The sequence below is a fragment of the Hakea prostrata genome, chromosome 4, assembly GCF_041222555.1.
Source record: "Hakea prostrata isolate BN-2017 chromosome 4, UWA_Hpros_2, whole genome shotgun sequence".
In the NCBI taxonomy this organism is placed as follows: domain Eukaryota; kingdom Viridiplantae; phylum Streptophyta; class Magnoliopsida; order Proteales; family Proteaceae; genus Hakea; species Hakea prostrata.
Genome location: NC_142603.1, coordinates 16,203,714 through 16,219,371, shown reverse-complemented (window position 1 = coordinate 16,219,371; position 15,658 = coordinate 16,203,714). Strand labels below are relative to the sequence as shown.

General features: G+C 39.2%; 1 protein-coding gene across 1 annotated transcript; it reads right to left on the bottom strand.

Moving 5' to 3' along the window:
- Window positions 1-902: 902 nt before the first annotated feature.
- Window positions 903-15,053, bottom strand: LOC149018177 (pyridoxin (pyrodoxamine) 5'-phosphate oxidase). The gene is made up of 14 exons (XM_089152493.1): window positions 14,758-15,053; window positions 14,462-14,671; window positions 14,333-14,371; window positions 13,063-13,230; window positions 12,870-12,975; window positions 6,116-6,282; window positions 5,726-5,968; window positions 5,409-5,497; window positions 5,187-5,237; window positions 4,994-5,084; window positions 2,263-2,367; window positions 2,064-2,134; window positions 1,596-1,691; window positions 903-1,480 (listed from the first exon to the last, which is right to left on the bottom strand). Exons 1-14 carry the CDS (start codon window positions 14,908-14,910, stop codon window positions 1,414-1,416), a joined length of 1,656 nt encoding a protein of 551 aa, XP_089008619.1. The 5' UTR covers window positions 14,911-15,053; the 3' UTR covers window positions 903-1,413.
- Between the last annotated feature and the right edge of the window lie 605 nt (window positions 15,054-15,658).

The window sequence follows — 15,658 nt, the reverse complement described above, 5'->3', positions numbered from 1 at the left end:
TCTTAGGTCTACCCCTAGCTCTTCTAGTTCCTTCAATATGGATTATATCACTTCTCCATACAGGAGCATTTATAGGTCTCCGTTGAACGTGGCCGTGCCACCTCAAACGACTTTCTCTAAGCTTATCACTTATGGGAGCAACTCCCAGCCCAACTCTAATATGATCGTTTCTTATCTTATCCATCCTAGTTTTGCCACTCATCCATCTTAGCATCCTCATTTCTGATACGATACTCAATACTAATACTTTAAACCTTACGTTAGAATCCACTAGGGGTGTACCTTCAGCATTGATGATCGAACCCATCTAGTCCACCCTGAGGGCCTGATTAGTTTTTGTCTGAACTTGAAACCCGAAGATGGGCTAGGTTGATAAATACTAACCCTGATTTAGGTTGGACTGGGTTTCGGTTCATTGAAAACCAAACCGGCCCAACCTCTAACCCAGATTTCAACCCTATCTTATCTTAAATTTTCATTAAAAGGAAAAGCAAACAAATACCCAGTCATGACTACCATGCCCATACAAGATAAATCACTTAGGCATCCATGACTAATAAAAAATGTACAGTATGAATGAAGCTTGAGTTTTGAGAGAAGACCCAAAAAAAAAATGAAGAAGAATGAAACATGAGCTTTAATTTCCAAGGGGCAGGAGAAGAACTCCATTAAATTAAACATTAATTTTCCTAGAGGGAAAAATGCTAATCAAACATGTAAAAAGTGTGCCCATGGCGAACATGCCTAGACAATAATGATCGTTGTTTGCTTTTATGTTTCGAGCTTGTATATTTACCAAGGAATATATCTAACAGGATCCATTCCACTACATACTACTAATCCATCAGAATTCAGATATTAAATAGGAAATTATATATAAAAACGTGAAAAGCTCTGTATCAATCACTTTCAACTCGCTAACTTTCTATTTACAACTGTGGTTTGTTCATAGTTTCCCCTTTAACCAGTACTAAACTACTAATACTAAATTATGCTAACAACAATATCTAAAAAGCATTATTTCCATATAACCACACTTAACTAGGGATTCAGTTTAGGTTAAATGGTTGGGTTTTCCATCAAACTTATTTGTAAATACTCCTTCGATGGGTACTTACCTTGGGATTTATACATTTATGCAAAACTGTTCTGCCAACCAGATCAAGAAGTTTACCACCTTACTGAAGCTTACAGTATTTGTCTACAAACAGGAAGATCCGTAAATTGGAAACTAATTGCCCTATTAATCACAGCGCTGAGTTCCCCCACAGGTAATATTGGTCACTTAACCTGCAAATCACTTATTCATAAGAAATGCATCACACATGCTTCTCCCTGATTCAGATCTACAATTAATGGAGTACAAATGAATCCTTGTCGAGAAAACTACAAAGATGAGAACCAAAATACTAGTCATGGGGCCAACCGAACAATTTTCCACACAGGCTTTCCATCAAGCTGCTGAAGAGAATATTGCAACCTATCACAAAGAAAAAATAAATGTATGTTATTTTGGCATCCAACTCTATTTGGAGGGAATGGAAAGAAGAAGAAAAAAATGATTTGCAACGTAGGACACTAAGTCACCAACATACCGGTCATGCAAACGAGACTGTTGTCCTTGCCAAAACTCCATAACAATTGGTTTTAGCCGGTATCCGCCCCAGTGTTTGGGTTTTGGAATCAAACTTCTGCATGTTGAAAGAAAATTAATATTGCTGAGTTCACACCACCAACATCAACATAAAGAAGCCAAGAGAAAAGTGTTTTTCTATGTGAAGGGTTAATGTTTTGATGTCCAAAGATAAAAAAAATGTTTGATTCAGAAAAGATTTCTCCTACCAATTCATCTTCTAAATGAAATTTCGCTAAAATAAAATCCACCAGACAGCAGAGATTTTTTTTTTTTTTTTTTGGGGGCGCGGGGGGCTTGGAGCAGGGAGGGGGTGTCTGATTGGGTGAGGGGAATTATCAATAAAACAATGAACTTAAATTTAATTCATAGAGTAAAGCAAAAACATGTATTAAAAGTAGGATGAAAATTAGTCATTCGTCAAACTCACCCATCAGAATATTTTGCTTCTAGTTCTTTATATTCTTGATGTAGAACCTGCCTCCCAGGAACAATTGTGCTCTGAAAGGAGGTGATAAGTTTAGTGTCCATGGTATCCCAGACACTCCAATTGCCAAGAGGACATGCAAAAGAAATTTAGAAGACATTAACTGAATAAATTTTCTGGCAAGTGGGAAGACAGAGAAGACCTGCTTGCTAACAATTGCTCCAATCTGAGAACCTCGAGGACGACTATGGAAGTACTTATCAGACTCCTCATCAGGAACCTTCTGCACAGTTCCTTCCACTCTTACCTACAAGGCAAAATGCTCTCACACAACTGCATCACATAGAAATTTAGCCAAAATCTTGTTCACACTGAATTAGATTCCATGAATAGTCTGGTGGCTGATACAGGAAAACTAGAGCACATAAAGGTTAAAAGTACTTTGTGCTTGATGAACATGGTGATACTATAGGGCTGAAGCTAATAAACTAGGGATAAGGCTAGGGAAGCAGGTCTAAGAGGCCAGTAGGTAGGAAAGGTGTTCGCCAACCACATAGATAGCGAAGGATTCGATCACTCTTTCCTATTCCTAGTCTTAAAAACCATCCGATGTAAGATTTTTCATGGCACTCAATATGCTTATTTCTTGTACTTTAAATGTGTTTGCCATTGTGTGATGTGGTATCTGTTATGTCATTCTTAAATTTATGAAAACCCAATTCAACCCCATCCCTCTTGGGTTGCCTTCAATCCTACAAAAGGTATTTTCCCAGGGAAACAGTACTGAAGAAATATGGTTATATACTTGATATATACACTACAAAATGAATCCATCAACCATCAATTTGTCAGGTCTACCCAGTGCACAAAGCTCCTGCCACTGCAAGGCCTGGGGATGGTCATAGCATACACAGCCTTAGCCTGATTTCATCGAGGGGCTGTTTCCAAACTCGAACTGATGTAACCTCGATTTTAGGGGTTACGAGATTAGCATCTTCCTAAAATTATGGTTGGTCCAGAATCCTTTCCTTGTGTGAACCAGCAGATAAAGAATCAAATTAGAAATTAGAGATTTCACCAAAACTATATGGGATGGATCAGATGGAGAAATTTGGAAAATTAGGTTTGGGGAAATTTTAAGGGTTAACAAAGATCAAGATGGGTTGAACTTGGGATGCCCACACTAACTCTAGGATGGAAATGGAAGTCTGTGGCTGGGTTTTGTCTGGTTAAGGTTAACAAAAGCTATATGGTTAGGTACATGAAGGCTTTGAGATAAATTAAGGTTTAACAAATGTTAAATGGGCTGGTTTGAGACAATTTAGGTTTATATAAGCAATCCCTAATGGGTGGAAACTTTGGATGGAAAAAATTCAACTCATGGGAGGGGAATAAGAGGGCAACAATTAGCGATGAGGGAATAGGGAAACTTGCGGTTGCGTAGGGAATGGATTCTTGGATATCTTCAAGAATCTTGATTCAAGAATCTTGATTCTTGATCTGCCTTCTTTCCCTCTTTTCTTTCTTTCTTTTCTTGTTTCTCTCTTTCCTTTTTTTCCTTTCTTTTCTTGTTCAGAAATTTCAGAATCCGCCACAGATCCAAGAAGAGGGAAAAATAAAGAAAAGGGAGGGGAAGGGAGCTACTGCAAGGTGTAACTGGGGATGGAGAGGTTGCCACAGGGTGGGGGAGAGTGCTGAGAGGTCTGCACAAGAAGAAAGAAGGGTGGGGGAGGGTTCTTGATAGGGCCGCAATTGAGGGAAGGGGTGGGGGATGGGTTGTACTTACTTGACAGGGAAAGAGTGCTGCTGTAATGGATGAATGCTTGCTGGGCTCTCAAGACCTCTTGCTGAAACTGATGAATAAAGCCTTCTAAATCCCTTGAGATTTGTTTGCCACCAAATAGAAAATTTAATTCATCAATTCAACGTGCTTTACAGTAAGGTAGGGTGGGCTCTATATAGGCTTACAATTGGAGGGAAAAGACTTCAACTCAAACTTGATAACCTAAGCTTAACTCAATTAGGAAATCCTTTAGAGACTAGGATCCCTTTACAAACTAATTAAACAACCACCACAAATAAAAGGAAAAGCATACAAAATGAAACCTAGTTATCCAAAAGGAATCTTAACATAAAACACACTCCAATTGGGACTTCCACTCTAAATAGGACTCTATAATTAGATTTGGAATCACAAAAATAAAACAAAAATTCTTGGACAAAGATAGTAATTAAAAGGAGCAGGAAAATGACCAAAATACCCCTGGTACCAGCCCACTAAGTGCACCAATTGGCTTGGGTCTAGGGTCCAAGTTGCTGGTTTGGCTAGGGGGAGATGCCTGCTTACATCATGAACCCTTTAAGCAGCTGTTGATTTATCAAATTTATTTATTCTAAACCTTGAATTGTAAATGCATTGGTAAATCCATCTATTCAACTGAGCTTTGACGCATTTTTTGGGTCTTTGTAGATTGGAGATATGTTGTTCTTTTTAATCGGTTAATCATCCTTGCTAGGATTGCATTCTAAGAGTTGGGCTGTTTATTTCCGTGCAGTAGGAATTAACTTTAAATGTAATGATATAATTGTCAAGGTTTCAGCATATTCAATTATTTGTTTAATGGGAAAGAAAACTAAGAAATTCACAAGGGTAGCAAGAAGAATGTGCCATCAGAATTAGAAAACTGGCCCACTTGTATCTGCCCTCAAGTTTGAAGTGCAGGAGAACCACCATGTCCGATCTACCAATGGAATTCCATCCAAATCCTATTGACACGTGGAAAAGGTTATCTCACTGCATGGAGTAGTAGGGTTTTGATTTTTACTTGTGAATGCCTTTTGAAAGGCAAAATCATCTAGGCTCACCTGGATGCCTTTAACCGTGTTGCTCAGGTCAGTCACATGATATGATGCAGGAATGTAATGTAATTCACCTGGCGATTGAGACCATCCCAATAGAAAAGAAGCGCTGCACGAGGATTTTCAGATATTTCACGTGCTTTCTGACTTTCATAATTAGTATACCTACAAAACAGGCAAAACAGAGAGAACCAATCAACTGTTTTGAGACATACAAATAAAAAAATTTGTTAATCATACCAGAAATAGTTATAAAACATTACTAACCAGACAAAACCCTCTTTATCAACTCCTTTAAGCAAGACCATCCTTGATGAACTGCCACGGAGAGGAGAAAAGGCCATAAGGTATAAGTTGCAAAAAAGTCCGTAGTAAAAAAAATTATCCTGCCTATAAGGAAAAGCGTGCTCCTTATTAAACAAATAGAAGACTAGATAAGATTCATCAAGGAAGAATTTGCGAGGGAAACAGAGAGATGAGAGGTAATACGGTTTTCCATCTTTGTTAGCAGTAGATAAAGCCATAGCATTTGGTTCCCGCAAACCAGCTGCCACCGCATCATCAAACCACTGGTGGAACTGCAAGCAAACTGCATTCTCAAATTTTGCAGATGAAACAAACTTTGAATAGTATATTGTCATACAGACAAAAATATAAGACTCAAATTCTTTTATGAAGCCAGTAAATGATTGTTTCATCAAGCGCCATGTTGTCCTAAAGAACCACACTCTGGATATAAAGTGTCAAAGAAGTTAAACAACACTAAAAGTCAGGGTATGGGATTATTTGTGCTATTTCCACATTACCTGGTCTATTGGGTCAGCCTTCACCTGATCCTCAAGGAACTCTGGTGATATATAGTTTTCCCTTAGAGATGATATGTCAACTGCTGGAGGCTTACCTATCCTTACACACATCGAAGTACCAGGATATGGAGGAAGATGAAGCTTAAACTTATCTGCAATAGCTGGTGGAACAAATCTACCACCAAGGAAATGGTGGGGACCACAAAACTTCTTGGCACACAGCTTTGGAGCAGTTAATGAAACCTATAAGCAAGCATGTAAGGCAATAATATGAAAAATGTAATAAAAATAAAAAGGCAGATACAATAAAGGTTTTTGGAAATAAATTTCTCAAAAAACTAAAATTATTGAGTGAAAAGAGTATAAAAAAGCGTTTCATGAGACACTGACCAGCATGTCAGGTTTAATGCCTTCACCACTTATATCACCTTCTTCAACATGCCAACCAGAAGGGATGTCTATAGACACAATAACAGCTGATTTCTGATGAATCTGATCACTGCTGTGCAAACAAACAATCCTTCGGATGAGATCATCAAAAGGTGGCCTCGGCTCACCTGCAGAATTTAAAATAGTAGTCAGATCTCAAGCATTCCAACCAAATCCTAAGCAAACTAAAAATGTAACTCTCCCCCCATCATGATGAGGATATAAAGAAAACATGGACTAGACCAATTCTATAGACTGAAGAACAGCTGCAGCAACAAGCCAAGATCTGGCCCATCTTCACATCAAAATGAGATCAAATTCAAGGGCCATAGGTCCAACCATCAATAGCTAGCCAGCCACCAACAGTAGTCAAGGCATCCACACACCTTGGATGCCTAGGCCACCATGATGTTGTTGCCTTGCATTCTGGTCCACTCCAATGCCTCAGTTCACCTAGACGCCATGAAGACGATGGGACCCCATCATCCGCTGGGTGTTGTGGGCTCACTCAAAGCCCAAGTGAGGAATCCAACACCTTATAACTTGCGCTGGACAACAAGACAAGCAAGGGCCAATTGGAAAGCTTCTAGAAGACTTACTTTCTATCTTGAGTCTTGTCTTAGGTAGCAATATTCTTGGCTGCAAGTTTGTTTCCTTTCAAGTTGTTTTGTTTTTCTTTTTTCCCCTCCAAGTTGCTGTAACAATTGCTTGGAAAGTAAGTAATCCCTTTTGTTTTATTTTTAGTAACAAGACACTATATAATCTAATGGCCCTCAGGGAACACCAACCCCCCCCCTCTTTAAAGAGAGAGAGAGAGAGAGAGAGAGAGAGAGAGAGAGAGAGAGAGAGAGAGAGAGAGAGAGAGAGAACAATGGTTTTAGTCAAATGAAAACTTTTCTGTTAGCAAACCAGTGAGAGGCTGCGAGAGCCAACCTTCTTCTCCCTCTGCGCCTTCTCTTGTTCGATCTCAAATTCCTCTGTCTTACCTTCTAAATTGGCTCCCATAACCCTCACATGAGATCCAAGGTACCCTTAGAAGCTTCTGATCATGCTGCTGATCTGTAAGAGCATTCGCCATGTATTAGAAGTTTTAATTCTGTTTCTGCCACAGTTGTGGAGGTGTCACCTCTTGGGAATGCCATGGCACCCTGGCTCTTTTTTGGGTCAAGGCAACCTAGTGTCACCTTGGTTTTTGTTGTCCTCTATCGCCTCGCCTCACTTTGTCGCCTTGACAACTATGGTTTCTGCTGATTTGAACTAAGTTGTGGAGAATGGTTTGTTGCTCATCAGCCCTCAAGGAGTTCCATTCAAAATGAATTTGAGTCAGATCTGATCTCAGATTATCAAGCTACTGGAAACCCCTGCTCTGTGCCAGGAGGTCTGCTGTTTCAATGCCTACTGTTGTTACAACATAGAGAGAACTAGATCTCCGCAACCACATGGTAGAATCAGCTAAAATTTGGAGTATTCTCTAACACCAACCTCTATTTAGATCCAAGTTTGTTACTGGGTACCTTTTAATTATGTAACCAGCCCCCAGTTCCATATCTGACCATCAGATATACCAAAATTTGGAGGGCCAACTCTTTCTATCAGAATCTAAGGTCCATTCGCAGGCGGAATATTTGTGAGCTGTGATACGTTCTATTTCCAGTCTCAAGTGACTGAAGCTTAGGGAAAATAAAAAATTTACCATCCTGGCACACGGCAAAAGCTACACGCAGCACAAAGAAAAGTAGAATAAAACAGTAAAACAAAGAGACCCCTATGATCACTCCATAATACATAAGGCCTACTAACCCACATTTTCTTTCTCAATCTTTAAGTCTCTTTTTTTCTGGATGAATCCTCAATCTTTAACTTGCTCTGATGAGCCAAGTCAATCATCTGCCATAGGGTCATTTGGAGGCTTTCCTTGAGCAAGTCAAAGGGCACACCTTGTGGTAGGCTAAGAGGTGCTAACTCCACCCTTTGGCTCAATGTGTCGGCCACATCGCTGGTTTTTCTAGGCTTGAAAATGAATCTGAAATTAGATGGGTAGATAGATTCAAGTGACCAAGTGACTTGTGGTAATTCTATAGGGATGGACAGTAGCCATCTCACCCCAGCTCCAAGCAATATTTATTTTCGCACATAATTGCAGTGCTTCAAAAGAAGCAATTCAAGAAGGCTGGCATGCTAAATTGTTATTATTTACTTGGAGCTCTCAATGTCCGGAATAGGCCTCCGTCACTAGCATTTTTGTGGTCCTATTCATGCAGTCATGCTTCATATATCCATAGAGAATATTCAGAATCCTTCTAAATCGGTAACCTAACCTGAAAAGTCTAGTAGCACCATCATGGTGGTCAACCAAAAATATCGTGTTGCTAGAATTGGAGAGATTAGATACAAAAACCCAGTTACTAGAGCAGTAGGAGGCTTCGGTAAGGAGCTACGCAGGACCAGTCAACTTACCAAAATCAAGTTTATGAACTGACACAACTGACTTTCGGCATTTCTGTTAGTTGTCTATGTGCACATCTCCACAAATCTTTTGGAACGTCGAGTCTATATTTCTTGCAACTTCATCCTACGACACGGACCAGCTTGATAGTCTGATGGAAACTGGAACACAATAATGAAAATATAGCTCTACACCTTACGGGACTTGGAACATGATATGCAAGCATGTCATCTACCAATTGTAGAAAACATGGACTCCATACCTAGAGGGAGGGTGATGTAACCAGGCCCAGCCCATAAAGCCCATCAAAATTTGGACCACAAACCAGGCCCCATTGGCACACCAAGGGGCTAACCGAACCCTCAGAAGGGCATTAGGGTCTTTCCCACCCCTTTGAACACCAAAAGGGTCCACTAAATTCCAGGATATTTTTAGGATCCTATATCTACTTTTTGTTTTTCAATCGAATTAGTGGTTAGAGTCCTTGTCTGAGCAGGAGTCCCAGTTGGAATCCAATTTTCAAGTAGGATTCCTTCTGAAAGTTGGTTATTTATTTTTGCAAGTTTATTTTAATTAGGAGATCTTTATTAGACTCCTTTCTATTTTGTTTTTGAGCTGTAAAGGGAATCCCAATCCAAAGTGGATTCCCTAGTTTGAGTCCAATTAAGTTTCCTAAATTGAGTCCAAGTCTGTTTCCATCAAGTTTAAGGCCATATAAAGCCCCCACATCATTGTAAGCAATTCAGTAGAAGCATTAATAAAATTTCAAAGACTTGGAGTTGTAGGAAGCTAGCCCATGAACTGGGATTGAAGGATAAGAGTGTTTTCTGCAATTCTTCTTCTTCTTCAAGCTTGTGGTAGTCCAAGAACATTCAAAATTCCAGCAGCCTTCAAATGTCCTTCTTCCCCATCAAGTATGTACAACCTGAGCCTCCTCTCTACCCTTAGCCATCCTCCCAAACCCTAAAACCATAACCCAAATGCCCCTGTCACCCTTTTCTATTTTTCTCAAATTTTTGGACTTTTTAAGAGACCAGTAGAACTGTCCCAAACTTTAGGAACATTCCTCTAACCCTAGTGGCCTTCCCTAATCCCTCCTAATTTAGCCCAATCGGACCAAGCCCTAACTCTAACCAAGAGTCCTAAGCCAACTACAATTCCAATAAAACAGAATTATTTTCTTCAAATTTCAGACCTAAAACTACCCCAGCCTAACCCTAAAACCCTCCCCTACTTATCCCTTCCTTATTCATATCCCCAATGTTTGGAAGTCAAAACCCTTGAACGGCAGGTTATTCTTGGTCAAATACGACTGCCGTTCACACCAGAAACTCCACTATAGAATTTCTAAACTGTAAGCCAGAGGGTGTATTGAAGCATTATTAGCTGCTGTCCACTAAGATTTGACCTCAAACAGCAGGGTTCTTGACCATTGTTGTACTATAGGTTCACTTGAGAGGATCCTGAAGACTGGACCGGTCACATCAGAGGGTCGAAGATATGGAAGTAGGAGTTCCAGAGCCTTCCTATGGGATGAGATGCTCATGTTAGGTTTCCATTTATTTTTTGTCATGAGATTCCAACAACACATTCAGTCTTTTGACTATCATCACATTCAGTCTTATGACTCTTATCCCAACTAAATGGAGTCGGCTAAATGGATCCAAACAAAACAAGATAAGGAAATGGGTTAGGGTGAAGAGAGGGGAAAGAGGCATGAGAAATGAAAAAGGAAAACAACATATGATAGACAGAAAGTAAAAAGAAAGATGAAGGATGAAAGTAAGAGCAAGGAGGCACAACTCAGCAAGTCAGAAGAATCTAAGCCATGGGATCTGCTATGTGGATACTTGTCCTTCAGTGGCCTCTATCCAAGGGCATATCTGCAACAAGACATATACTATGCATTTCCTTCCCTTGATTGTAATTGCTTCTAAGAATGTAGAAACCTCCCCAACAAATTGATTAAGGAAATAGGAATTGGTTTTACAACCATCGCTTCAAGAAGCAGTTTGGTGAGGTGAGAGGCCTCGAGGAGAGAGACCTAGGCAGTGAAAGGCTGACCAAGGTGATAGTTGAGAGGCCTTGACCATATTCCAGCCTAGGGTTGATAGATGTAGGGGATGGGCCTTTATTTCATACATTGGTGTGGCCAAGGGCATTATTTTATGGGCCCAAAAGTTTTGTACCTAGGTCAAGTACGAATAAGTTAGTTTACTAGTTTAATTGGTCTACGTATGCACTTCTGCTAACTTAAGTTATAAGGGCAGAATAGCCTTTCTATGGTCTTTTTCATTTTTAAAAGTCAGTCAGTTTCTATTTTCCTAGTTTAAGTCAGTTTCTAGGTCCTAATTCCAGGAGGGCTTCTTATGAAAGGCTACAAATAGCTCCCCCCCCCCCCCCCCCAGGCATCCCCCAGAATTAATTAGATTAGAGATTAGATTTGAATGAATGAAAATAAACTTCCCTTCAAGCACTTTGTGTGTGTTTACTTTGGTTCTATCAATTAGTTTAAAGATCCAAGCATTGGGAGTTCTGGTTCTGTCAATTAGTTTGAAGATCAAAACCCTAAGAAGGTTGTAGGTGAAATCAAGCCTAGACACCTACGACTAGTTGTAAGACCAGAGTCAACCTTCATTCTCCATATTAAGTATTCCATCCTCAAGGCTCCATCTACATATCTGAAAGCTACACTCCCCTTGTTTCCTCTAGAGGAAGGAAGAAAGTTAAAGCAACTACAGATGTCGGAAATTATTGTTAACCAAGGAAAAGAATTCGCATTCACCTTCTCATATCACCTTTTTACTTTTTTCTTTTCTTTTTTTAATTTTTTAATTATTTTTTTCCTTTTTGTGTGGAATTTTTGGAGTACACAGACACACAAAAGATAATGTCAGATCTATGCCAAACTAACCATTAGATCTGTGCCACACTTTAACCACATATTCCCTCGTCCCTAATTACTTTATCCTAGTTTTACCCCATTTTGACCATCCAAATTCAAGATGCAAATGTTTTCTTGAATTCTGAACTTTCTAAAACCCCCCAAAACAAGAACCTCCTTATCTTCTAATTTAACCACCGAAACCCAGCCAAACTTCAGGGATCATATCCCGATACAATTACCTACATCCCCTCCAAGTTTTGCTCCATTCCTATTACTTTTCATCCCATATCACAAGAACCTGCCCTATCCCACCATTCTAGATCTCTCCAAAACCAACACCCCATCATCCTTGAAACTACTTCATTCCAATTAATACAACCAAGGGATTCAGAGGTCACTAAGCAAAATCATCCACATCAGAGCTCATATCACAAAGAACCCCCATATCCCATAACCAAAATTTCAAGAAACCCTTTGTTCATCCCATATGAGTTGGTTCACTTAAAAGATCTTGGAAGAAGTGGGCCTTATTAAATTGGAGCTGCATCACCAAACCAACAACAACAAGAAAATAATCATACTTCTGATTTGTCTCCTTCCTTTTCAACCCTTAGGAGAATCGAAGCACTGTTCTGTACTGCTGAAGCTACTGGTTGGATCATTGAAGATCGAACCATCAAGTTCTCACTGAGATAGGCTTTGAACATTGAACTTCATGTGGCAGTATTGAGCTGATAATTACAGCATCAGAACTTCAAATCCAATCAACTCTCTCAGCCCAGATTTTGGCACTGCAATGCCAACCTCAAATCCACCTTCAACATTATTATAAAATTAATCTAATAGCTGGATTGGTAGTTTCTGTAAGTCACTGCTTCTAATGCACATTTTTTATTTTGAAGACCTTATATCCCAGCATCCAACCATCAGACTTAACTCAGATTTTGAAGAGTTAATCAGGACCAGAAGGCCCACCTACAATGGGGATACCTGTCCAATCAGACAAACTTGGTTACTAATTCTGTAACCTGTAACTTTTCTTAGTTGACGTCCTAGTTTTTGTCAGCCAATGGGTCAGACAATGTCTTTTCTTGCTTCTTTTGTGTATTGAGTAGTTTATCATGAATCTAAGTTCTGTTAGATCTTCCCAACAGTTATCCTAGCTAAATATCTGGCTTTTCAGCTACTGTCAAATGTTATCCCTTTACTGAAGTTTGTCTAATTGAGCCCCAGCCTTGCATTATACTAATGGAAAACTATTAATGCTGGAGCTTTCTATTATTCTGCAGTTCATGACCAAACCTCCATGCTCCCATTGATATCATGTTGAATTGTGTTTTATACATAGTAAGAGTTCAGACAGAAAAGCAAGGATTTATTACCGTGGAAGGAGAAACCAAACATTGCATCTACTACAATATCGAAGTCGTCTGACAAGTCCATAGGTAGGTCTTCCATTGACAAGAAAGGGATTGATAGTGATTCGAGCTACAAAAACACATATAAGAAACATTTATTAATCATGGTTGATACCTTCTCAGTGAAGACAAGTTTAAACCTAGTTTTGCGCATTACCTGAGTAACCAAGCCAGTGTAAAGAGCCTTGGGAGTACGTTTTGGATAACAAACATATGGTTTATATCCAAAGTGATGCAGATGACGAGCAGCAACAAGGCCATCACCACCATTATTACCTGGACCGCAAATAGCAAGCACACGACTATATTCATTTGGATTGTAAACCTGCCAAAAACAATGAATTCAAATGCAATAAAACATCAATTGGAGAAATCAACAAGACCTATGATATATGTGGTTGCAAAGTAACAAAGAAACCAGGCATATGGATACTGGATTCTCTTTGAAGATTGTTGCAATTGAGTGATTCAGGCATTCAATCGGAAAATTGGTGCTGACGCCACTACTATCAAGATCATTTGCTTTGATTGGATTAGCCCTTTCTTGGTGATCCATGAGGTGCTGAAGGGCTATTCAGTGGTCATCATAATAGTTAGTTCACAATGCAGAGCCGATGGATAGGAATGAACTTCACATCATCAAGGAGCCAAAGGTCTTACATTTTCGTAAATCTGGCTCCAGCAGACACCATTTTCCTTTTGACTGTATACTACCTAAAGTGTGATTTACCCAACAAAAACACTAGCTAAAGTTGGAGAGGGGAAGGAGTCACTCATTACAGCTTAACTTATGTGGTACAATTAAGTTTGCCTTAGCACTTTTTGGGATTTCCTGATCCTTCGCTCTTCTTGACGTGTGAGGGATAGGAAATGGATAATGTGAATTTAGGTGTTTCTCCCATAATTTATAAATTTTTGCTAATGTACTCTCAATTAACTATGTTTCTAAAATAAATATAATTACAGTGCCTGGGGGCCCAGATGTTTTTAACTACAACAGGCTATGGCCCTAACATTATCCTAGGGTTCTTGATCATAGGCAATAAAGCATTGCTAAGACCACGGATGCATGAAATGGCAAGGCCTCAAGTTAGTAGGTCCATAAATAAATGAAAAAAGGGACATCCATAACTGAACAACAAAGAATGACATACAGCCCTGTGAAAATCAACCTAGAAAATACTCATGCATCAAACATGAAGCTAACAGATCACGTATAAATTTCATCTTTACTTCCCTCATTTCAGTTATCAGATCACCTATAAATACAGCCTTCTTTTGCGTATGTTTAAAAGATATGAGGCCGTTCTATATGGGATTTAATTATCCATAAAGCTCAAGTTGAAATCCAAATCTATTAAAAGAAGTAAACAGAAACAAGCTAAAAGGGCAAGAACAGAAACAAGAAGGTTAGTGTCTAGAATTACCTCAGCTATGGATGTTGCAACGCTCAAACCAGCCAATTCCTACACAAGGCCATTGGCAGAGACGAGTTAAGAACCACAATACTGAAATTAAAACCCATTGAAAAAGGCAGCAGGGAAAACCTAACCAACCATTAATTGGTCGACGCTAAACCCAAGAGGACCCATAAGGATCTCATCGACCTCAGCTGCTTCCTTCTGATTCAGATAAGACACGGAGTCCGGATCATTCAAGGTCTCAAGAGGCGAAGCGACCTTACCCGCCATTCGTCTCACTTGTACAAAACTCCGACAAGAACCAACACCAAGAGTTGCAGAACTTGATCGCCAATCCAAAAAGCCCTATCAAATACGAAAAATCAAATTAATCAGCATTCTGGTAAGGGAGTTAGTGAGTTAAGTTACAAGAATTGGTAGGTAAGGTTTACCACGGGAAGAAAAGAAGTGCTGGAGAAGGATGATACAGATGAAGAAGAAGAAGGAACGAGAGGGTGCGAGAAGAAGACTCTATTGGTGGCAATCAAATTTGTTACCAGAAAATGGCATCTCATGATTTGCTTTCTCAATCCATGTAACATCATTTCTTGTAGTGCCCAATTAATAAAATGATCATTTTTTAAAAAATACTTTTGGGTGAAACTACCAGAATCCCGCCTTCTTCAATTCTTCCGCCACACCTCTCTCGAATTGGATAAAAGTTTTCAACCGAAAAAAATAGCAAAATTGTAAAATAAAATCTCCCTTGTAAGAAGACTGGGTGTCGCGTGTCCACGACACGAGATTCACAGACTGCATTGTATCTGTATCGTCCAAACCGGACTGCACGTGATATTTAACGTTTTCCCTTTTTTCAGGGAATTTCCTTTTTTTTTTTTTTTTTTTTTAATTTTGAAAGCATTGGCACTTTGAATACGTGGGAAATTTTTTTTTTTGTTGCCAATCCCGGTTTCAAGGCTTTGCCCTGACTAATTCGGTGTTCAACCCAGATCACACACCTGGCTGTGGTGGGTGAGTCTCCTAACAGGGATTTTTTGCATCCACCGAAACCTTGAAGCGGACCAAGTTGCTTACCACTTTTATATAATTAAAAGAGGAAGTTTCCTCCGAATAAATAATAATTTTTCAAATTTATTAGATCAAAAAGATTTTTTTTTTCAATTCTTGAGAAATTGTGAGTGCCATCTACTAAATTATCTAATTTATATGTTTTACTCCTTATTATGAACATTGTTAATTTTTTTATTTATCCATTTTCAACATTACTCTATGCATGCAACATGCTTCCTAACCTTTGGGAGAATTTAAAATTGGGAGAACAACAAATTACAG